Raw genomic sequence first — 21133 nt, forward strand, 5'->3', positions numbered from 1 at the left:
AGAAAAAAAAAGAAGAGAAAGAGGTTGAAGATGGAAGGAAACGTGGACATCTTAGAGACTGACTCCTACCTACCTGTCACTTTGCCCAATAACTTCTAAAATTGAGAAAGAGCAAGAAGAAGGCACATATACGTACAGAGAGAGAGAGAGAGAGATGAAGCCAGAAGGGAGAAATAGACTAGAGAACGGGGTGTCAGTGGCATCAAAAAAAAAAAGACAGCAAAAAAATCTTCAACTCTCTCTGGATAGATAAGAAAAAAAACAAAAAATTCGGGAAAAACGGCAATGGAAAAAAATACACACACATATATATAAAAGAATTGCCCCTCAAGAAAAATGTCGGATGTCAAGAGAAGGGTTGTCTCTGTCATTTTGCTGCCAATAATACACCAAAAGTTTTTGCCAAAGAGTCCACTCGAGCACTTACTATGGTGAATTTCTTCATTTCGGAAAACATGAATAGTAGAAATAAAATGATCTATAGTTATGATTTCATTGTTATAATATATCAGGTTTTTAAACTATTCTTCAGAAATTCGGGTGAATAAACATGATCTTTGAATCAATGCAGTTTTCAGTGCAATGCGATCAACTCATTTCCTGAGGAAAATTGACGCATAGCACCTGAGATAAACTATTTATAAATTTACCGTGTTCAAATATTCTTCATTTAGATGTAGATATCGAAAATAACATAAGAACACTATTAGGACGGAAAACATTGATGTTTGGTGAATTTTTCTCGGCTAAGATAAATGAAATCAATAAGCTTTCTGGATATTATGCCGAGGTGAACAGGAAAAAAGTGTCACTTCTCATCACCGGGAATCGAACCCAGGACTTATTGTGTACGGGGAAAGTGCACTAACCATTATATCATAGAGAGACGAACTTTTTCCTTCTTCTTAAAACACGTACAGTAGCGTTACTTACTGAGTAGAGACATTGCAGCTGCTTTTTAACTTCAGCTAATGGCCTCCAGGCGGCGGATGGTGAAGAAGATATGGATGGTGATAATTTTCTCGGCAAAGATACTTGAAATCACTAGATATTCTGTATATTGCCGAGGTAAACAGGGAAAAAGTGTCATTTCTCTCCTATGAATAAGCTTTTACTCCATTTCTCAGAAGAAAAGGCCGCAATGTCTCTACTCAGCAAGTGACGCTACTGTGCGTGTTTTAAGGAAGAAAGGTTCTTCTCTCTCTCTATGGTATAATGGTCAGTGCAGTTGCCCGGTATGAAAGAGGTCGTGGGTTCTCGATTCGCGGTAGAGAGAAATGACGCCTTTTTCCTGTTCTCCTCTTCATAATATCCAGAAAGCCTATTGATTTCAAATATTGATACTTGTTTTCGTTTTACATATTACTATCAGGAAAATCGCATTGGTCGATAAGGCAGATGAGTCAGTTTTATATTCATGTACATTATTTGTAAATTTTATTACAATGATTAATAAATGCAACCATGAATCAAGTATCATATTTCTTGCAGTTAAAAACGAAAATATTTGCTACAAAATGCTTACTAAATGATCAGAACTAATTCTGAACAATAAACTGGAATGCGATTCAGATACTATATTTTTTTTGGATAAAAAACATGGATTAGACTTTAAAAAACACTGGAATTTCTTAGAATGAATTATACACCGTTGCGTCTATAATTTGAGAATTTTTTTTCCTGATATGTTGGAGTAGAAATAATATTCAAAAAAAATTTGTTTGTAAGAAAATAATTTTTAACGTTTTATAAAATTAGAATAACCCGGCATTTTTTAATAAAAAAATCACGACTAACAATACTTTCCATTCCTTAAGACTTCATTACTGATGAATGAATTGTTGACATGCGTATTATACGATGATGTTTTTTATCAAAGTAGCGAATTTAGCATCTCTGTTTTATATGCTGCAAAATAGAATAGTTTCATGTTTCAATGCTATATGATAATGTTCATTGTCAATTTGGAGATTCTATCATTTAAAACACAATTTCACGTACGTGCCGTATCAGTGCGAGTTTCGATAGTCTCAAAAATTGTGTTTCTAAAAATGTGGCCTAGAAAATGTATACGTGATCTCGAGGAAACAAAAATGATTTCTTTGGATGTTTTTTCTTTTGGAATCAGCAAAAATGTTATAAGTACAATAATATCTTAACCCTCTATGATCTGATGTATATTTGAATTTATTGTATTTGGCAAATGCATGATCAAAAAACCCGTTTTATAGCAATTTTTTTTCTAAATGTTTTTGGTATTTCAGAAATGATATCTTTTAGTGTAATTTGAGCACAAAATACGGCTATGCAAGTAATCTATTTTTTTTTCTTATCTAGGAAGATTTCTTGCGGTGTGATTTTTTGAGAGTTGCTGAAATTTTACGAGTTCAGGGGTATATGAAGTCACACCAACTTTAGTCCTTTCAGACCTGAGCATTCATTTTTGGAATTTTGAACAATTTTTTGCATTTTTGATCCTCAAAAAATGCATTATATACATAAATGTCGCAAGATTTTATTTTTTCAATTTCTTTATTTTTTTTGGTAAGAAATAATTAACTTCGTTCAAATTTTGTCAGCTAAGGGATGCAGGGTATATTCATCTTCAAATAAAAATTTTCCGGAATTTTTTTTCTAAATTTTATGTAATAAATCACTTTCCCTGTGGAGGTCCTCTGATAAAAGCTCCCAAAGTTCATATTCATTATTTTTCTAATTCAATATTCTAATACACAATATTTTAAGTCAGAGCTTAATTCCCTGAGGTCAAAAGAAAAAATCGAACAGTGAGGGAAAGCCACGCACTCATTTGTGGCAAAAAGGCCTGAAAGGGTTAGGAAATTGGAAATTATATTCAAGGTAACAACTATTCAATTTTGGTAAGCAAGATTTTATCCGTTTATAGATAATATTATAATCAAAGCAAACTATATTTTACCGTAATTGTCCATTATAATCTTCTCTAATTAGTTTAATTGCCATGTTGATACATTGTTCCAATAAAAATTACGCTAACAGCATCAATAAACATTCGTTTTCGCAAAAAAAAAAAATCAATACGTTTTCATGGTGGGTGAACTGAATCCAAGTTGTTTTTGTGAGCACTTTTTATTCGATATTCCCCCATAAACTAATAACATAGTTTTCCTTAGAAGCTTTCTCATTCACATGCGTTTCTTTTCCATCACTCCTAGTGGAGAAAGCCTTCCAAGGCGCCCCCCGTCAACAATTTTTTTTGCTAGACTTACCCGTGGACGGAAGTGTGCCACGCGCCTTACTTCTTCTCCACGGTTTCGGAAAGATCTCGTAAACGATGAGGCCCTCCCCCTATATTAACGACTACTACTAACATGGGGCCCCACAAAAACTCAGGGAGGGCCCCCTTTAAGAATGGGGAAAAAAATTATTCTTCCGTTTTCTCTATCTGTCTCCTGTATTTTCCCTCCCTTCGTGATCTGTGTATGATATGGCACGTGCGTACCTTAAGATTTTCACTCTCACTCTCTCTTTCTGTCCCTTTTTCCCTTAAGGTCGCCCCATTTCTCTCACACGAGGGCTCAAATCACCTCAATTTTAGTGAGTTGTATAATCTTAGAAAGAGGATAGCATGTTATGAGACTCTCAGAACGTACTATGAGGCACTTTTCAAGCAATGATAAGCTCCAAACTTCTTCACAATTTACTTTCAGATGTGAATCGATAAAATGCTCGTGGGTGGTCTAATGGCTTTTCGTCAGAAAAGTTTCGGGTTTTCTGTGAGTATTAAATTCGAAAAAGATCCACGTTAATGTGTTATTCAGACATACTTCGAAAAAACTGTTTCTTTGCTTTGGAACATACATGTATTTTCTTTTTTCACTGCTTCCCCTCCTTGTTATATCTAGGGCCAAACCTGCATCTAGAAGTGAAACCATTTACATTTATTGAATTTATTTTTTGAGAAAATTTACATTGAACAAGAATTTTGCAAACGAGGTCGATCTCAGGAATCCCCTCCCCCTCTTGGTTACTTAACCGCACATAGACCTAGTAAGAACATTATACGTACTCCTTTACGGCAGCGGGCCGTCAACATTTCACACATTACAGGCCAGATGGAAATGGTTCAAGAAGCTCGAGGGCCACCAACTCAAACTGAGGAATTTATAAGTATAAAAAGAATCCAGATTTACAAGGGCTTACTCATGTAATTACAATAACATCTGAATAGAAGGGGCCATTGAGGCCCCCGAATTGCATAGGGGCAAAAACAATATTGAAGACCTTAAATAATATTTAATAAAGTTTAATTAGTTCCGAAATCATTTCTCTTCCTCACCAATTATGGAAAATTTTCTCATTAATTACTAATTAATTAAATTGTTTATGATCAATTTTAATCTGAAACCACTTAAAATTATTCCTTAATTATTTGTTTCAATAATTCTTTCTAAATACAGAAAATCTTGAAATCATTTCATTTGAATAGTTATGCAATTATCCAGTTATAAATTGTGAAATAATTTCTATCATAAATTACGAAACTATTTCTTGCATTGACATATTTTCATTTGTTTCATTGATTCCAGAACTATTTCTTTCATTAATTCTACAATAAATTGTCTTTCAATGTTTGCAACATTTTCTAAAAATGATCCACGGCAAACAGCTCCGAGGGCCAAATGTGACCCACGGACCATGCGTTGAAGACCCCTGCTTTACGTGATTTCTAACGAATTGATGCCGAAATGTGTGCTCTTCGTGGCGCTAAATTTATGTGTGGTCCTAAAGTATTTGTGCTGTTAGAGTTACACTTGTTTCGTGTTCTAATGAGCTAGAATCCAATGAGCTTCCCTCTTGTGGGGGGCTCTATGCAGGTTAATGTCTGCATATGCAATTGCTAAAGCTTGAATATTTTGAGGTAGAAATTATGCATACGTCAAGCTCACAAATGCATTTTAATGTTTTCCACCACTTGCGGGTCACACGCCCATGAGGCACTTATTTCGAAAAAAAAAGGTATATCTATTCTATAGTCGAACTTGGTTAATTCGAAGTCCAAAGTCACAGGGAAAAAGTTCGAATTATCCAAAATTCGAATTATTCAATTAATCTATCCCGGATGTGTGAAATGACTGCAAATTGCAACTTAATCATCAACATTGATATAAGATAATAATTGGCAATCATTAAAATTTCATCATCAGTTACGAAACTGTTTCCCAAATTTCAATAATTTATATTTACAATAATTGAACTTAGCTGCCATACATTATTCCACTGTTCTGGAATAAACATCACTGTAGAATTTCTGGACAACGTTCAAAACCTGATTTATGGATGCAGTTCCTGATACATCCGTTATGAAACTGTTTCCCAAATTTTGCACATGATTCTTATGCCATCAAGGATATATACTTCCACTAACGTATTTCACAATCTGAAGTTTCTGACACTTTCCATACTCTTGATGATGACGAAACGATTCAGATTTTAAATGCTACACCTTGATCTATCAGTTGAAAAGCTGAACAATGTTAAAAATGGGCATTAAATTACCAAAAAAAAAGAGCAGAGGAATAACGGAATTTTCGTTTCCCATTAAACATTTGTTCAACAACGTGTTCGAGAAAATCAAAATCTGACGTCTTGTCAGAAAATTTTTCAAAATAAATTTGCTCATACAAAAAAATATCATGATTTTTTCCCCTCAACTTCGAAAAAACTCGGTTAAAATTAAAAATCTCAAGGGGTGTTCGTAATTGTTCGAATTATCCTAAATTCAAATTAATCAAGAGTTCTACTGTATTTCATTGTTTGATTGAATTTCAATCCATTACGTTAATAGCCATTTTACCGGATTTTCCTGAACTTCTTTCTAGACATCGGCCTCCTGTTAGATCCTTTGCAGTCTTCACCTTCTGGGCCAGTCACAGTCGTTGCTTCGAGACCCTTATCTGAGGATCTGCACTCGAACTCGACTAGCTCTTCGTCACCCAGACTGCGAAAACCTGACATCTGGATAACTGACTGAAAGAAAAAAGACGACTCTGAAACATCAGAATGACTTTGAAAAAAAAAAATTCAGAAAATTTTCAACAAAAAACTATAATTTCTAATATAAAAAATATTTAGAAAAAAAACTGCATTTTAATTCCATCTAAAAGAACGCATCTCGGTTTTCAAATACATACAGTAAATACATGTATTCACTACCGTTAGTTGATAAAACACTTTTGAAGAAGCATTTCACTTATCTCAGTCGAAAATTCTGCAATACATCACCACCAAAAACACTCACAATACATATTTATTGTCCTTTAAAAAACGCATCAAACAATACATATTCTCCCTTGAGATAGTATAGAAAACAAAACCTTCCTCCATTGCTCATGGGTAATTCTTAAATTTATTTACATGCTGAATTTTCCGTTCCTTTCTAACATACCAAATGTTTTAAATTTTATTTGATGCATATGTGAATTTCTCTGAATTTCACTCTTATGTTGCCACAAATTTTCCATGTATACAGTATTATATATTTATTATTTCATTCGCCCATTATTTCGTTGTCCATACTAATTTTATCAGCATCCATCAGAATGGTTAGTTTCTCTTAGCTCTCCTTGGTGAATTTTTTTCTCGTTTTCCCCACATTTTTGTATTTGTATAATAATAACAATAAGCAGTATTTTTTACAATGGAAAAAAAAAACTTGAACAAAGCAGAAAAAATTACAAGCTGTTTAAATCCAATAAAAAATATTTTTCTTCCTAGTGATATATTTCTTCGACACATATTGCCACTGGAATCATTCTCGTCACATAAATACGTTTTCATAAAAGTAATAAATAACAGCAGGAAAACTCGAGAGAATCTGGAAAGAAGCCAGAAAAAAGATATCTTTTGAGAGAAAAAAAAGGATTTTTTTTTCTTTCACAATGTGTTTACGTTTTTTTAGAGAAACCATATTAAATTAATCTTTCTTTTTTTTTTGAGTAAAGAAAAAAAAAGCCTTTCGGTTGTTCCTCACATGCTTTATTATCATTATATAGTTTTACGTATAAATAAATGTATTTTTTCCCCTTTTCAACCTCGTTTTCAAGGGGGAGAAAAAAATATAACTGGCTTTCATCCAGATATTTTTGTCATTACAAACAAAAAATATTTTTTGGGGCGAAAAAAACATTAATGTCAAAAACCTTGCAATAAACATTAATGAAAAATGAAAACGAAAAATTTCCTCCTTTGATAATAAATCAAAATTTTTCTTTTATTATTATTTTTAGATCATTATTTTTGTTTTTAAGTGGCAACGTGAGGAAAGCCGATCCATAGAACGGTTTTTTTTCCCCCTTTCAATGTCGTTGCCAGATGTGCGAAACGTAAATGAAAAGTTTACTAAACAAAAGATGGAGTGACTTGACTTTGTTTACCTGTTTCCCGTATTTTTTCTTGTGGGTATTTCTTATTTTTTTCGGAAACTATTTATAAACACGTAAGATGAAAAAAATATTCAATTTTTTTAGTGAGTCTGGAACTGTTATCTATAATTATACCTTGTATATATTCTACTTGGATTTGTTCTTTTTAATTTTAGAATTATTTTCCACATTTTAAACAAGAATTTTTCTGTTGTGTTTGATTGATGTTTACTCTTTCAGTTTGATGTTTCCCGTCAGCTGAATTCGTGGTTTTGTGCGCATCCCGAATTGATGACGATGCTATTTAAGTGACTCATCCTTCAGAACGGGACCTCTTTGTCTTCTTGTGTGGATAATTTTAATTTAGCTTTGGGAAACAACATATTTTTTCGTCAGGAAATTGTGAAAAATTCCATTTTATTGTGCATGTATATATCATAAAATTTTTCTCCCACGAATAAATTTTTAATGCATTTTTTTGAGTTGAAAATATTTAACCCAATTGATTATTACTCTTCATATGAATTGGCACTTCGCATATCTTTTCAAAAGTAAAAAACAAACGTTCAATGTTAGCACCACACCTTTCTTGGATACAATTTAACTTTCATGTAATTACTTTTTTTCTTGCATTCTAAGGAAAAATATTTAAGAAAATGTTTGCTAAATGCTCAGAACTAATAATCAATAGTTGGAGTTCAATTCAATTAGTCGTCAGTTATACAATAACGTTCGCATTTATTTTCTAGGAAATAATTGCGTTTTTTTAACCCATTATTGTGTGTGTAACCGCTCAATAATATTCATGACATAATCACGCACAGTTGTTATATATGATTACTGGTTAATTGAATAACATATTTGAGAAGTTAAAAATAATTGGTGATTTAGTATGTGTTTTTCTGTTTAATTTAAATTTTCCATTAATCAACGAAATTAATTAACTTTATTAAATTAAACTGAATAGAAATTATAATTGCGGGAAACGTCAAGTATGATTTGATAAAAATGACTTAACTCAATCACCGTGACTTTTATGATCACAGCAAAATAAAGTTTCTATCAAAAATCAGTATAAAATTTCTGAACATTATATTCCGGAAAAAGTTAAAAAAAATTATATTTCTTCGGAAAATTTGTTAAAAAAATCTGGCATTCATTAGACTTTTTAGTTTTCGAAAATGATTGTTTCTTTACAAAAATTTGTATGAAAATTAGTTGAAATTTTTATTCCTCAACAAAGCTTCGCGCAAACGCAATGTCACTTAAAAATGCGTAAGTGAAATCACCGTCGGCACCTTAAATCTCCAAAATTATGTTTTTAAAAATGTAAGTGAATGGACAAGAAGTATAGTATAAATTCAGAGCTATTTTAAAGAAGTTAAGTTAATTTTTCCGTTTTAATACAATAACTGCGGAGTCTGAAAAAAAAAAAAAAAGAAGCCACAAACGAAGCAAGGGTACTTCAAAAGTCTTGTAAAGTGTAAATGTTTTTTCTGCCAGCCTATAATCTATCTTCCTTCCACTAAAATATGAGGGAAAAAGTGCAACTCGAAAGAATTTTTTTTCGGTAACTGACCGGTAGAAACTTCCACCCAGGTCCAATAAAGAACTGAATAATAATAATAATAATAAAAAAGAAAAAGAAATATATAGCACGGCGTTACAAGAAAACACTTTTATCTCAAACCATTAAACCACAACCACCTAAGGCATATTGAGAAGAAAAGAAAAAAAAAACCCCTCACTCTTAAAGAAAACAGATCTCAGAAACTGGGCACAAGTTTTTGGTTTGGAGTAAGGGTGGGAAAAGAAGCAGCTTCTCTACACACAGACAGCTTGAAATCTCCACCGTGAAGAAAGACATCGTAGCATCCACTTTTATGAACCATAACCGAACTCTTTTCCCTTTCACCTGGATTTGAATCTGAAGGCTACTCCAAGATCTCCAGAAACGGGACTTGAAGGAAATGGATGAATGAATGAGAGAGGAAAAAGAAAAGCCACCGAATAGAAAGAGAAGCTGTTTTGGATACGAGAGAGAGTGTGTAGAGATGTTACGGTAGAGTAGATCAGAGAGAAAGAGAGGACTTTCCATGAAAACCTTGTGGCAAATAGTTTGTGTGACCGTCAGAGTACTTGTTTCCCGAGGGGGTTTTTGTCACCGCAAATCCAAAGGTCATTAAGAAAGCTTCGCAGACTTTGCCCAATACGATCGTTACCTTCCTATCAACGGTAATCAAAGGCACCTCGTAAAACGGCTGAACAACCGAGAGCAGTGACACTAGCGTCAAGGCATTAAGAAAAAAAAATTACTGTTTTTACTTATCAGAAACTATATATTTATATTAGGGCTGGGAAAGAATTAAAAATTTTAACTTGTTAATAACAAAAATTTCAATCAATTAATCGATTGAATAATAGAAAATTTAATCGAATATTTTTAAGTGTTTTTCAATAGATTAGGAAATTAAGACTGTCCGCTTGATGTAAACTAATATGAACATATTTGTCAAAACCTGGGGGGAAGTTCTCATTTTTTACTTATCTATTCATCATTCCAACAACAGAAAATCCAGTTACAGTTGGAGAGAAAGAGAGAATCAAAGCCCAAAAAATTAATAAAACTAGTAAAGACAAAGAAACGCTTGCAAAATGCATAAAGTAAATGTTTATATTATAAATGTTTATATGTTTACATGTAAATGTAATATGTAATACAAAACGTAAATGTTTATATATATATATATATATCGTTTCTCCGTATTAGAAATTATCCACTTACATTACGGCTGGAAAGGATTAAAATTTTTATCTGGTTAATCAAAAAATATTTTAATCGATGAATCGACTGAATAATCAAATTTTAATCAAATATTTTTAAGGTAATAAAAATGAATGTAACGATGAATATAAAATGGATAACAAAGTTCAAAAAATAAATAAATTGAAAATTAAATAAATTAAAAATTTATAAAATCCTAAAACTCCATCAAACTCAATGATCAAAACATTGATTCAAAATTTTTTAAATATAACTTATTTGAAATGTTACTTATACGAACATAATTTAGGATACCTAATTGGTTTCATCAAATAAATCAAGGCTAAATTATAAACGTTAAACAAAAATTTCAATCGGACTAATTGAGTTTATGAACTAATTTTTTCACTGCGATTAACGATTAATAGATTAATCGGATCAGCCCAAATTTATATTTATTGATTCTGAAAGATTGTTCAAACGCGGTTATAGACATATTTCAGACATGAGCGGGATTTTTCACGTAGTGTCCATAAGTTAAAAAAGCTCTATGGGAGGTAAATATAGAATTAAATAAAAAACATTAAAAGAGTAATCAATGGGAAGAGTATTCTACTATAATTTTTTTATTGACATAAGAAAGATGATTGAAAAAGAAATTGAAAATTAAAATTGTTATACAGCCCTCTATTTAAAAAAAAATTCGATCATTAAAATTTGTGTCTTTCTTACTATATCGAAAGATTTTCCACCCCCTAGCATAATTCGTAAATGGTTTAAAAGTTGATAAAATTGAAGGAATATTATATATCAGTGTTAACGTGGCCTTTATCGCATCAACCGTCTGTCGTAGAGGTATGCTTCCGATTTATAACATTTTCAAAAGGCGTTGAAAAATTACTTCGTACCAGTTTTGAAAGTGAAAATACAGTGTGTAACAAAATAAAAAAATCTCAATTTTTAAACGATCCCCTTGTCCTCCAACTTATGCAATATTTCCCTAAGATATTTGGATTAAAAAATCAGAGAAAAGTTATGAAACAACAGAAAAAACTAACGGACAACGTTCCTTTTTCTCATTTATGCTGGCCTTCCTCCACTTTTCTCAGATTTTTGAATTCGAATATCTCAGCGAATATTGCCCTTAGAAACTTGGATTTTTTTTAATGACCTCAAGAGAGACAGGACAGTAACTTTCTAATTGGAAGTTAGAGGACGGGGTGGACCGTATAAATACTTAGAGTTTTCAATTTGTTACGCCCTGTATTTGTACACTGAAAACCGGTACAGGGTAATTTTTGAACGTTTTTGATAATTTTTTAAATAGAAACTATACCTGTACGACGTTTAAGGAATAAAGGACGTTGATGAAATAAAGGCCGCATTAGTACTTACAGGACACCCTTTATATGGTATCAATGGTTACCTTAGAAAACAAATGAAATAAAACGAGTTAGTTTAAGTTTCAAGACAAAACGAAAAAGTAAGAACAAAAGGCACGAAACCCTTCCGAGTCATTTATATAACAATGATATAAAAAAAAAATGACACAAACGCGGAACGTGATCTGCAGAAATCGGAAAATTTTCTGGTTTTTCTTCTCTATTAGGGGGAAAAAGAAATATTTGAAGCTTTTGCAATGATGAAGATCCCTCTCGCTTTTCCTCCGTTATTTTTCTTCGCAAGGTTTTACTTCCTGTTCACTGAGAAACTTTCTTGAAAAAAAAAAAAAAATTGAGAAAAAAAAATAAAATAAAAAAGATAAAAATAAGGAAGGAAGGAAGGAGGTCTTAAGGGGAAAGAGAAAAATAAGAAGAGCGGGGGGGAAGAGAGGGGTTTGTGTAAAGGTGTAGTAACAGTAGGAGAGAAAGAGATTGAGTAAGTCTAAGTCAAGTTAAGACTTTGAAAGAGCTACGAAACTGGGCGTTGGGAAAACGTCAAGCCAGAGGAAAGGATCAACTACTCAAGAGTCGCATTTGTCAAGCCGAGTTCGAACTGGCAACTTGGGTACTCGCCCGGATTACATCCTAAAAATCTCCGGCGCCTGACCCTTTTTTTTTTCCTATTCACATCGATTTCCTGGCACTTTAACTTGACCTGGAATATTTCTTAACATTTGTATCTTCCCCCACCAGCCCCCTTGCCTTTTCTAAATCCATTTCAATTGAACCATTATTCAGACATTTTTTCCTCTCTCCATGCTATTTTTCATAGTTAATAGTAGAAGAAAAAGGGGACTCGCGGAAATGAAAAAGAATAAGAAATGAGCTTGGAAAAATGCTGACTCTTATTTTTTTTAGAGTAAGCTGAATATTTTTTTTCTTCGAATTTCTATGTGGATATTAAGTGAGCAAGTGACTGAGTGAGTGGGAATCGGATTGGGTAGGGGAGCAAATTTTTGAGGGAGAGAGTTAGTGGCCTATAGAGAGTGAACGAGTGACTGAGCAAGTGAGTAACAAACAATCAAGTGAATGAGTGAGTGAGCAAGTGAGTGAGCAAGTGAATGAGTGAGTGAGCAAGTGAGTGAGCAAGTGAATGAGTGAGTGAGCAAGTGAGTGAGCAAGTGAATGAGTGAGTGAGCAAGTGAGTGAGCAAGTGAATGAGTGAGTGAGCAAGTGAGTGAGCAAGTGAATGAGTGAGTGAGCAAGTGAGTGAGCAAGTGAATGAGTGAGTGAGCAAGTGAATGAGTGACTAACGATCAAGTGAGCGAGTGGGTGAGCAAGTGGGCGCCAAATAAACAAGTGTCCGAGTCAATGAGCTAGGATCATGATCATCTTGAGCACTGAGTGCTCAATCATTCGTTCTCTTGATCAATCATTCACTGTCTTGCTCACTCAGTCACTCTTTTGCTCATTCAGTCACTCTTTTCCCCACTCAGTCACTCTTTTCCCCACTCAGTCACTCTTTTCCGCACTCAGTCACTCTTTTCCCCACTCAGTCACTCTTTTCCCCACTCAGTCACTCGTTTGCTTACTCAGTCACTCTTTTGCTCACTCAGTGACTATTTCCCGGTCATCAACTACCTTATCTACTCTTGTCACTTGTTCATTGACTCGGTCACTCACTTGATCTTTCGGTGGCGATGTCTTGTCCGTGGATAGTTCTCGAAGACCCGTTCTTCTTTGAATGACCTGTCTTCAAGTGAACCACAAGTTTAAATTTCTTAAATATGTTTCGTAAGTAATTTTAAGGATATTAAAAAAAAAAGAAATGCCTCATTGCGGTATGAAAGACTTCTAGAGACATTTTCCGAAAACTAACAATTTAGGGCAGAGGTCTTCAAGGTATGGCCCGCCGAGCTTTTTGATAACATGTGTGCAGAATAGTTCAGCGGCCCACGGTGTATCAGCGGTTGAAGACCTCTGGATTAGGGTATTGCAACCGTATTCACTTTCCATGACAGAGAAGATAACGGACATCGTACAGGAAAGTGAAAGCCATGTCTGGGAATACTCCCCTGTAGCATTTACTGCCCTGAAAGTAGAGGATTTGAAGAAAAGAGACGTAGTGGGAGGAATTAAGCTCAGTTATTATTTTTTTCAAGCAGATGCCGTAGGTATACTATTGCAGCAGTCCCTGATCGAAGGTGAAAATATCCCTCCCTCCCTTCCTCTTTTTCGTTTCCTCTATCACATAGTATAAGCCTCTTATATTGTCTCTGAAACTATTTGGACTAGGGTATGTTTCAAGAGGATAAGTGCATAGAAAGAATACTTTGCAGCGGTGGAAAGGAAGGAACAAGATTCAGTGATACCTCGGGTAACGAAGATAATTCGTTTCAAAATCACGTTCGTAAGCCGAAATATTCGTTAGCTGAAACGCGATTTCCCATAGGTTTCTATGGAAAATCGTTTCGTTTGTTCCAGATAAAAAATTGCCCAAAATTTAAAGATAAGGTTGTTTTTTTTTTTTTAAACAGAAAGGAGAGCTAAAAAAGACAAAAATTATCTTTTTCTAAAATGCACAGTTTCGGAATTGGATAAATGAGAATCTACAGGAAGATGAGATACTAAAGATCTTTTTATTTTACACATTGTGCACGCAACCAACACCGGCTTTAGTCTGGTAAAGCTGGTATTCACACACCCAATCGAGTTCGTAGGTGTCCCGAACCATTTGTGATTCGGTCAGCTCATTTCTGAGTATGATCCACGCAAATGGAAAAGATAAGCTTCGAGAATGTTTGATGCTATGAGTCTTGCGCCGAATGAACGCGTGCTCTGAAAACTTAGGGTCTTATTTTTTTTTCCCAACGCATTTAATTTTATCTGAATCCTTCATTTTAAGTGAATGGTACAAAAACTTTCAGAAAGAGAAGTGGAGGTATATGTAGAAAAACATTTCGGAGTGGACATCAGTTGATCGGATTCAAGTGAGAGTAATTATGATGATGATTGCCCCTGAAATTCAGCTCACGACGCGGCTGTTTTATGTTAGTCGCGTGCATCTATATCAATGAAAATGCTCGTTAGTCGAGGTAGAAAAATCGCGACAAAAATCTTCGTCAGCCGAAAAATTCGTAAGCCAAGGCGTTCGTTAGACGAGGTAGCACTGTATATATTTATTATTATTATTATTATGCAGTATAGATGCTCTACAGAAAATGCATTGGGAAGTTGAGGGAGAGAGAAAGACAAATTCTTCCGTTGAATGGATGCTTTCTTTTCGGGTAGGGAGGAAGAAATGCACGTGAATGTTGTGAAGAGATCTTTCTCCTTTTGTGTGGTAATTCCACCCACAACATGCGCGCCTCCCGTGCATGGGATTTTATTATTACATTTTTTTTATTTTTTTTTTGTGCATGGACGTCAGGAGTGAGGTACTTAGTATTAAAAGGAAGAGAAACATCTGCTACTTTGTTCAGGAGCATGACGAATCGCAGTATACACACAGTCGATTCCATGAGAAAAATCGAGAATTATTTGGAAAAACTCTTGAAATAACTGATATGTAATTTTTAATTTTATGTACAGTTAAACTTCAGTTTAACGAATCGGAAGAAATGGACAAATTTATTCGTTAAATCGGGGTCAAATTCCTCAGAAGCATAAACACACACAAAACGCAAAGTTTGGAAGCTACTTACGTTGGGGTTGCTATAACAACTTATTTCTGATAAAAATTGAGAAAAATATAATAATATATAAAAGAAACATATAATCTTAATAATATCAAGATGAATGAAGAATTGCTTGATAGAACTTTATTTGGTAAGTCCAACATTTTTACCAAATTTTGTCGAAATTTTATTTTTTTCACTGTTTCGAAAACGCTTTCTCTTCAGATGACCCACCATTATTTGCTTGTCAAGACAGAGCATAAACTTGAGGTAACTTCATTTCCCTACTGATATTCAAACATTCGGACACCACAGTAGAATGTTGTATGGCAGTAGTTCTCAAAGTATGCGTCACTGCTCCTAGGAGCGTCGTGGTGCAATAGTGATATTTATGTTTTTCTGATCTCGGAGCCTTGAAGTGGTTTTTTTATTGGATTAAGAATATCTACTAGACTATTCTGGGGAGCCGCAGGTGAATTATGACCATGGCAAGGGAGCCATGGGTCACAAAAGTTTAAGCAGTACTGTTTTATGGTATTGTGTAGACCAATTGGCCACTGAAACCTTCCCACGCACACTCTAAATGTCTTTATTGCCTCCTTTATTCAAAAAGAAACATTACTGCTTCCCCTTTTTTTGTTTAAAGAAGAGCTGAAGGTCGAATCCTGGGAAGACAAATTTCCGGATTATTCTTTTATTTTGGGTGTCGAGAAATAAGAAAGAGAATTAAAAAGAGTTCGAAAAATATTCTTTATATTGAGGGTTTTATTCGTTAAATAGGGGTTGGAACTTTATTTCTGTCAGAAATTTAGAAAAAATTCGTTAAATTGAGGAATTTGTTGAATAGGAGTTCATTATATCGAGGACCAACTGTATTTCATATTGACATACATCTCCGGTCCATATAATCATAAAAAATTCATACTAATACATTCAGCGCATTCGACATCAACATTTCGTTACACAAATTTTAAATTTAATTTTTTCCCCCATCTTTAATACATCATTCTCAATAAAAAAGCCGCAAAAATTTCTGAAATGGGATCAATTTCACCTCAAAGTAAGAACATCCAAACATTTTAGATCAAAATTAGTTTCTGGCGATTGTTTATTTTAAATCTCCTTTTTTTTCATAACTATAATGGTTATAACTTTTTTTAGATCGAAAGCGATTTAATAATATGTATAAAATATATATAAAATAAATAATGATTGAAAATTTTTTTATTTAGTAATGATTGAAAAATTTTTATTTAGTAATGATTGAAAAATTTTTATTTAGTAATGATTTAAAAATTTTATCATGTAATGATTTAAAAATTTTATCATGTAATGATTTAAAAATTTTATCATGTAATGATTTAAAAATTTTATCATGTAATGATTTAAAAATTTTATCATGTAATGATTTAAAAATTTTATCATGTAATGATTTAGCATTAACAACGATTTAAAATAATTTGCACAGAAAGTATATATTTTTAAATCATGGAAATTATATTTTTAATCATTTATCGGCGAATTTGGGCTTATATAGTGGCCTATAATGCTTGTAGAAATGAGTAAAAAAAATCAAGTATATTCTTTCAAAATCCTTGAAAAATGAATACAGTCGACAATTTATTTGTATTTTTAGTGAACTTAGAAACTCATTCTTTTACGGTTACTATGACGAACACGGTGATTATGCATAATCACCAGTTATTATGCATAATCACTGACCGTTTTGGTGAGTTTGATAAACTTTGCGAATTTTTCACATTTACAAGTGATTATGTATAATCACCTCAGTTTAGGAAAATAGATTCAGTCGGTGATGTTATGTATAAAAATGTTGATAAATGTGAAGAAAAAGCTAAAATTTTATAAATTTTTAGTTAAACTCAGAAATTTTGATTGTCGTAACTTATTTTTTAATTTTACTGTATAATTAGTACTCTATTTTTAGCCTAAAAAATCTTTTGACTCATTTTGAGGTTTTCTGATATTGCTCAATATGAGCAAGACTGTCTTAAGATTTTTGAGTACCATGAGCACCCCTCCCCCTCCAGGCAAAGAGATTTCTATGAGTCTTCAACCTGGATATGAATGCCTGCTTACATGATTACTCTCGAAAATTTTAACCAGATCTCATTTTCATGAGAATTAAATACGGGCTGGCAAGGGTTAATGGAGCAAGACTGAATTCGTTTCTGATTACCATCAATAACCTCATACTATAAATTGCACGTGTTTGCATTTAAATACCATCCAAATGAAAAAAAAAAATCAACATTTTGAGAATGATATAACTCGTCTTATTTTCACATCACCTAGATTTCCTATAGTGTAACAGAATACGAAATCCTTGAAAGAGAAGTGGGTCGGGGGATTTTTATGAATTTTTACTACACACAGACCTAACCACCAATTTTTTTTACACATACTAAAGAGGGATATTTTCTATTTTCAGTTTCAAGGACATGATCCAGTGACCGAAATTCCTTTAGAGGTAAAAAAAAGCCTCCCCCCATGTTCCCTCTCATATTTTCTATTTTAGGATATACGGCATTTTTAAGGGGAGTGACGGAGAAAAGAAAGAAACCTCTGATATCTGAAGGGATAAGAAGCTCCCTCAAACAAGAGCAACAAACGCGATTTTGGAGAAGAAAAAAGATCTTTCTAGAATAGGAAGAACATAGTTATTCAGATGGTAAATGAAAATCAAATTCATGTGTTACTGGTGCTTTCATGTCATGAGAAAATTTTTCTTACAAATTCACAATGAAAAACATTGTTTTTACTAGTTGTCTGTCAGCCATCATAAAACGATAGAAAATATTGAGATTTTATAGTTTCACAATTTTATTTGAAATTTCAAAATTCAAAAAAAAATTAAATATTTCTTCATGAATGAAATATCTATGAGAGAATGGATCAAAAATCTTTTTCATCATTTTATGAACTAAACAGTTTTTTTTATTTTGAATCAATTTGAATTGATGTTATGCTGGTTTATCACGCGTACAAGGTCTTAGTCAAGATCTTTTTTTTAAATTTGCAAAACACTTAAGCATTGGGGATATGAAAACTTTGTACTGGCATGGGCGATTCTACTCGTGGATATACATTTCGGGAAGTTGTAGTTCAGTATCACGTTTACGGTTTTACGCTAAGCACGACCATGTAATAAAAATACAAAGGCCAAAAGCAATTAAATTTGTGTATCAACATTTCAGATTCAGGATATTACTTATAATCAAGAGCACTTAGGGCTGAAAAGATTTTTTTTCAGCTGACGCACACAACTGTTGTATTAGAGAAAATAAATCTATAAATGAAATAAAGAGAAAAAGGACACCCTTCATAATGTCAGGGCAAATGAAAAACATCAACGACGACGACCATGGTTTTGAAGATCCACCAAAATGCCTTCAGCGGTACAGTAATAAACAAAATCCTGAGCAATCTGCGCTTGACATTTAGGGAAGGCCAACTAAACACCGTAAAAATAAAATAAATAAAAAATACTCATATATATCTACACAACTGAACACATCAACCTACGGAGGTTTGGTGTGGCAAAAACGAGGGAGGGCTTAGAAGCGAAAATGCTAAGAGAAAAATACCCCCATTTTCTTTAATGCCCCTCAAACGAGAAATGCACAAAAATATATAGCTTTTGGGGGGAGGGGAGATTGAATCAAGGGAGCTAGCTCCACATCCACACACATATATATATATTGTGCTCCCTCCTCAACAGCACTTTTGCTCTTGAGCCTCTTTCCTCTTCCTCCCAGATGTGCTCCACAGCATCCCATTCTAACTCCCGCTATCACAATTTTCTTTTTCGTTACAAACCTAAAATTCGTGGTTGACGTTTTACGGCGAAAAAGAAAAGAAAATAGGAAAAACGCAGGCTTCTTCTTTCTCATTGGTCTACTGATAGATATATATATATTTTCTGAAATGATCGCCACTGCAAACTGAACCAACCGATTGAAAGAGATGCGAGCGTAACGATTGGCGACAGAATTGAAGTTTGGCGAATATAATTTTTTTTCCAGATTTAACTGAATCTTTTTTGAATAGAATTTTTTTTGGATAGAAAGAGAGAACTTTTTTGGCAAAAGAGCTTCACCAAAAAAAATTGTTTCTTGAAAGTAAATTTTTTTTTAAATGATCACAATGTCTTATTCGACCATAATTTTCTTTTTTTATGATGATATACAAACCTCTTCTATTTATTGAGACATCTAAAATGATAAATGATTATCTGCGAGGATTTATTACATAGAAGAACATCCCACATCCAATATAAAGGCGGGTGAATATGTTTATGGGCGAGAAATTTTTGGGATATTAATATATATGTCTTTAAAGTTACTCGTATCAGGTCATAATAATTATTTAATGGGCTGTAATACAGTGAAACCTCGATATAACGATATTCTGCGGACCAAGAATAAATATTGTTGTAGAAGGGTTATTGTATCATAGGCACCAAAACCTGGGGGATGAGGCCCCTCCAATAATTAATGAACATTCAATGCATGCACCCCTCCTCTTTCTGTGCATGGGCTTGAGTCCCTATATAAACGGGACGACTTACATCTTCCAGCCTCCTCAATGTTTTCTTCATATCGTTGCATCTGGTTGTCGTTATACCGAAAGGTAGCATTACCATCAGGCACCACAAAATTTATGCTGCTGTTGGCATCTCTTCTGAATTGGCACTATCATTACCACGTAAAATGCATAAAAGAGTGCTTATTCCTTGCAAAAAAAATTATAATTGATTAGTTAATTATAGTTAAACATTATACTTGATGAATAAAATTTCAATTAATTGTTTCACCCTGTTAAAAAGTCTTCTCACAGCACTCTTGTGTTCTACAAAGAAAGTAGCTTCACGGCAACTTCATTAACACTCGTAGGTTATAGATAGCGCAAAATATAAATCCCATTGAAAAACCTTTGAAAGAAGGTTAGGAATTCAAAAATGTATCGTAGGTCATTTTGAGTGAAATACAAAAAATATTATTGTAACAGTTTCGAAATATCCTAAGAAAATATCGTTGTAAATATCGTATTTAAAACTAATAAACGATCCAGTTGTTGCGCCAAATTCGTGGCGCACGACAAAAACTCAGGGAATACTAACTTCACATTTTGTGTTACTGTCTTCCATCGATGACAGATCGTCGTCATTATCCCCCAAGAATATGACTTTCCCACCAGTTTTTTGGTTGTATGAAAACTTGAACTGTTGGGAAGTTTTTATAGATTAAACATTCTGCAAATCCGAGGTTCTGAACCTTGTGGTCGACGGACACGTTTGCTGTTAAAATGAAGGCCACAAACCACTTTTTGGAATAACATTTAGAATGTTACGTTAATCGTTTTTTCAACCAAGCTCACGGTTCTCCAGAAAGCTTTTTAAGAAACACACTGATGTAAATATTTTTTATGACTTCCAAACACTTATTTCTTTCATCACGTAGATGTGCTTAACTGGATGTGACGCCACTATCCTCTCAGCTCGAAGGTATCTTTGAATATGCACACATAAAACAATCATTTCTGATAAATAAAATTTGGATTCTTATAAATGTCCGCATAGAACTGTATAAGGGCTTCAATAGGGGACTGTGAAGCTGGTTAATAGATAAATACTTTTTTTTTTTTTTTTGAAACCAAGAACAACTCGGGTCTATCGCCATAGGCAATTTACTATCTAGTGAGTTATGCCGGAAGTGTAAGTGTGTGTACCTAATAGTCTGAGTGCGTATCTGGTGTTGTGTATGATTTTTCAGTGCTGCCATCTATATCTCAGAAGTGCAGTGAGTGATGGGTAGTGACAGAATATTTGTACTGTTTGTACAAATATTCAAGACTTTGTTCAATATTCATTCCACAGAGAGCAAC

At 33.5% G+C, this 21133-nt stretch overlaps 1 protein-coding gene across 2 annotated transcripts in view; it reads right to left on the bottom strand.

Moving 5' to 3' along the window:
• Window positions 1-21133, bottom strand: part of LOC149076410 (protein lin-28 homolog) — a 180511-nt gene that overhangs the window by 15599 nt on the left and 143779 nt on the right. For both annotated transcript variants that reach the window (XM_089243964.1, XM_089243965.1), the window contains exon 3: window positions 5837-6009. In XM_089243964.1, the coding sequence (XP_089100090.1) occupies window positions 5837-6009 (173 nt within the window). The remainder of the gene's footprint in view (window positions 1-5836; window positions 6010-21133) is intronic.

Source organism: Pholcus phalangioides, unplaced genomic scaffold (assembly GCF_987345545.1).
Source record: "Pholcus phalangioides strain wild (caught in Gottingen) unplaced genomic scaffold, Ppha-v1.0 ptg000015l_1, whole genome shotgun sequence".
Classification (NCBI taxonomy): Eukaryota; Metazoa; Arthropoda; class Arachnida; order Araneae; family Pholcidae; genus Pholcus; species Pholcus phalangioides.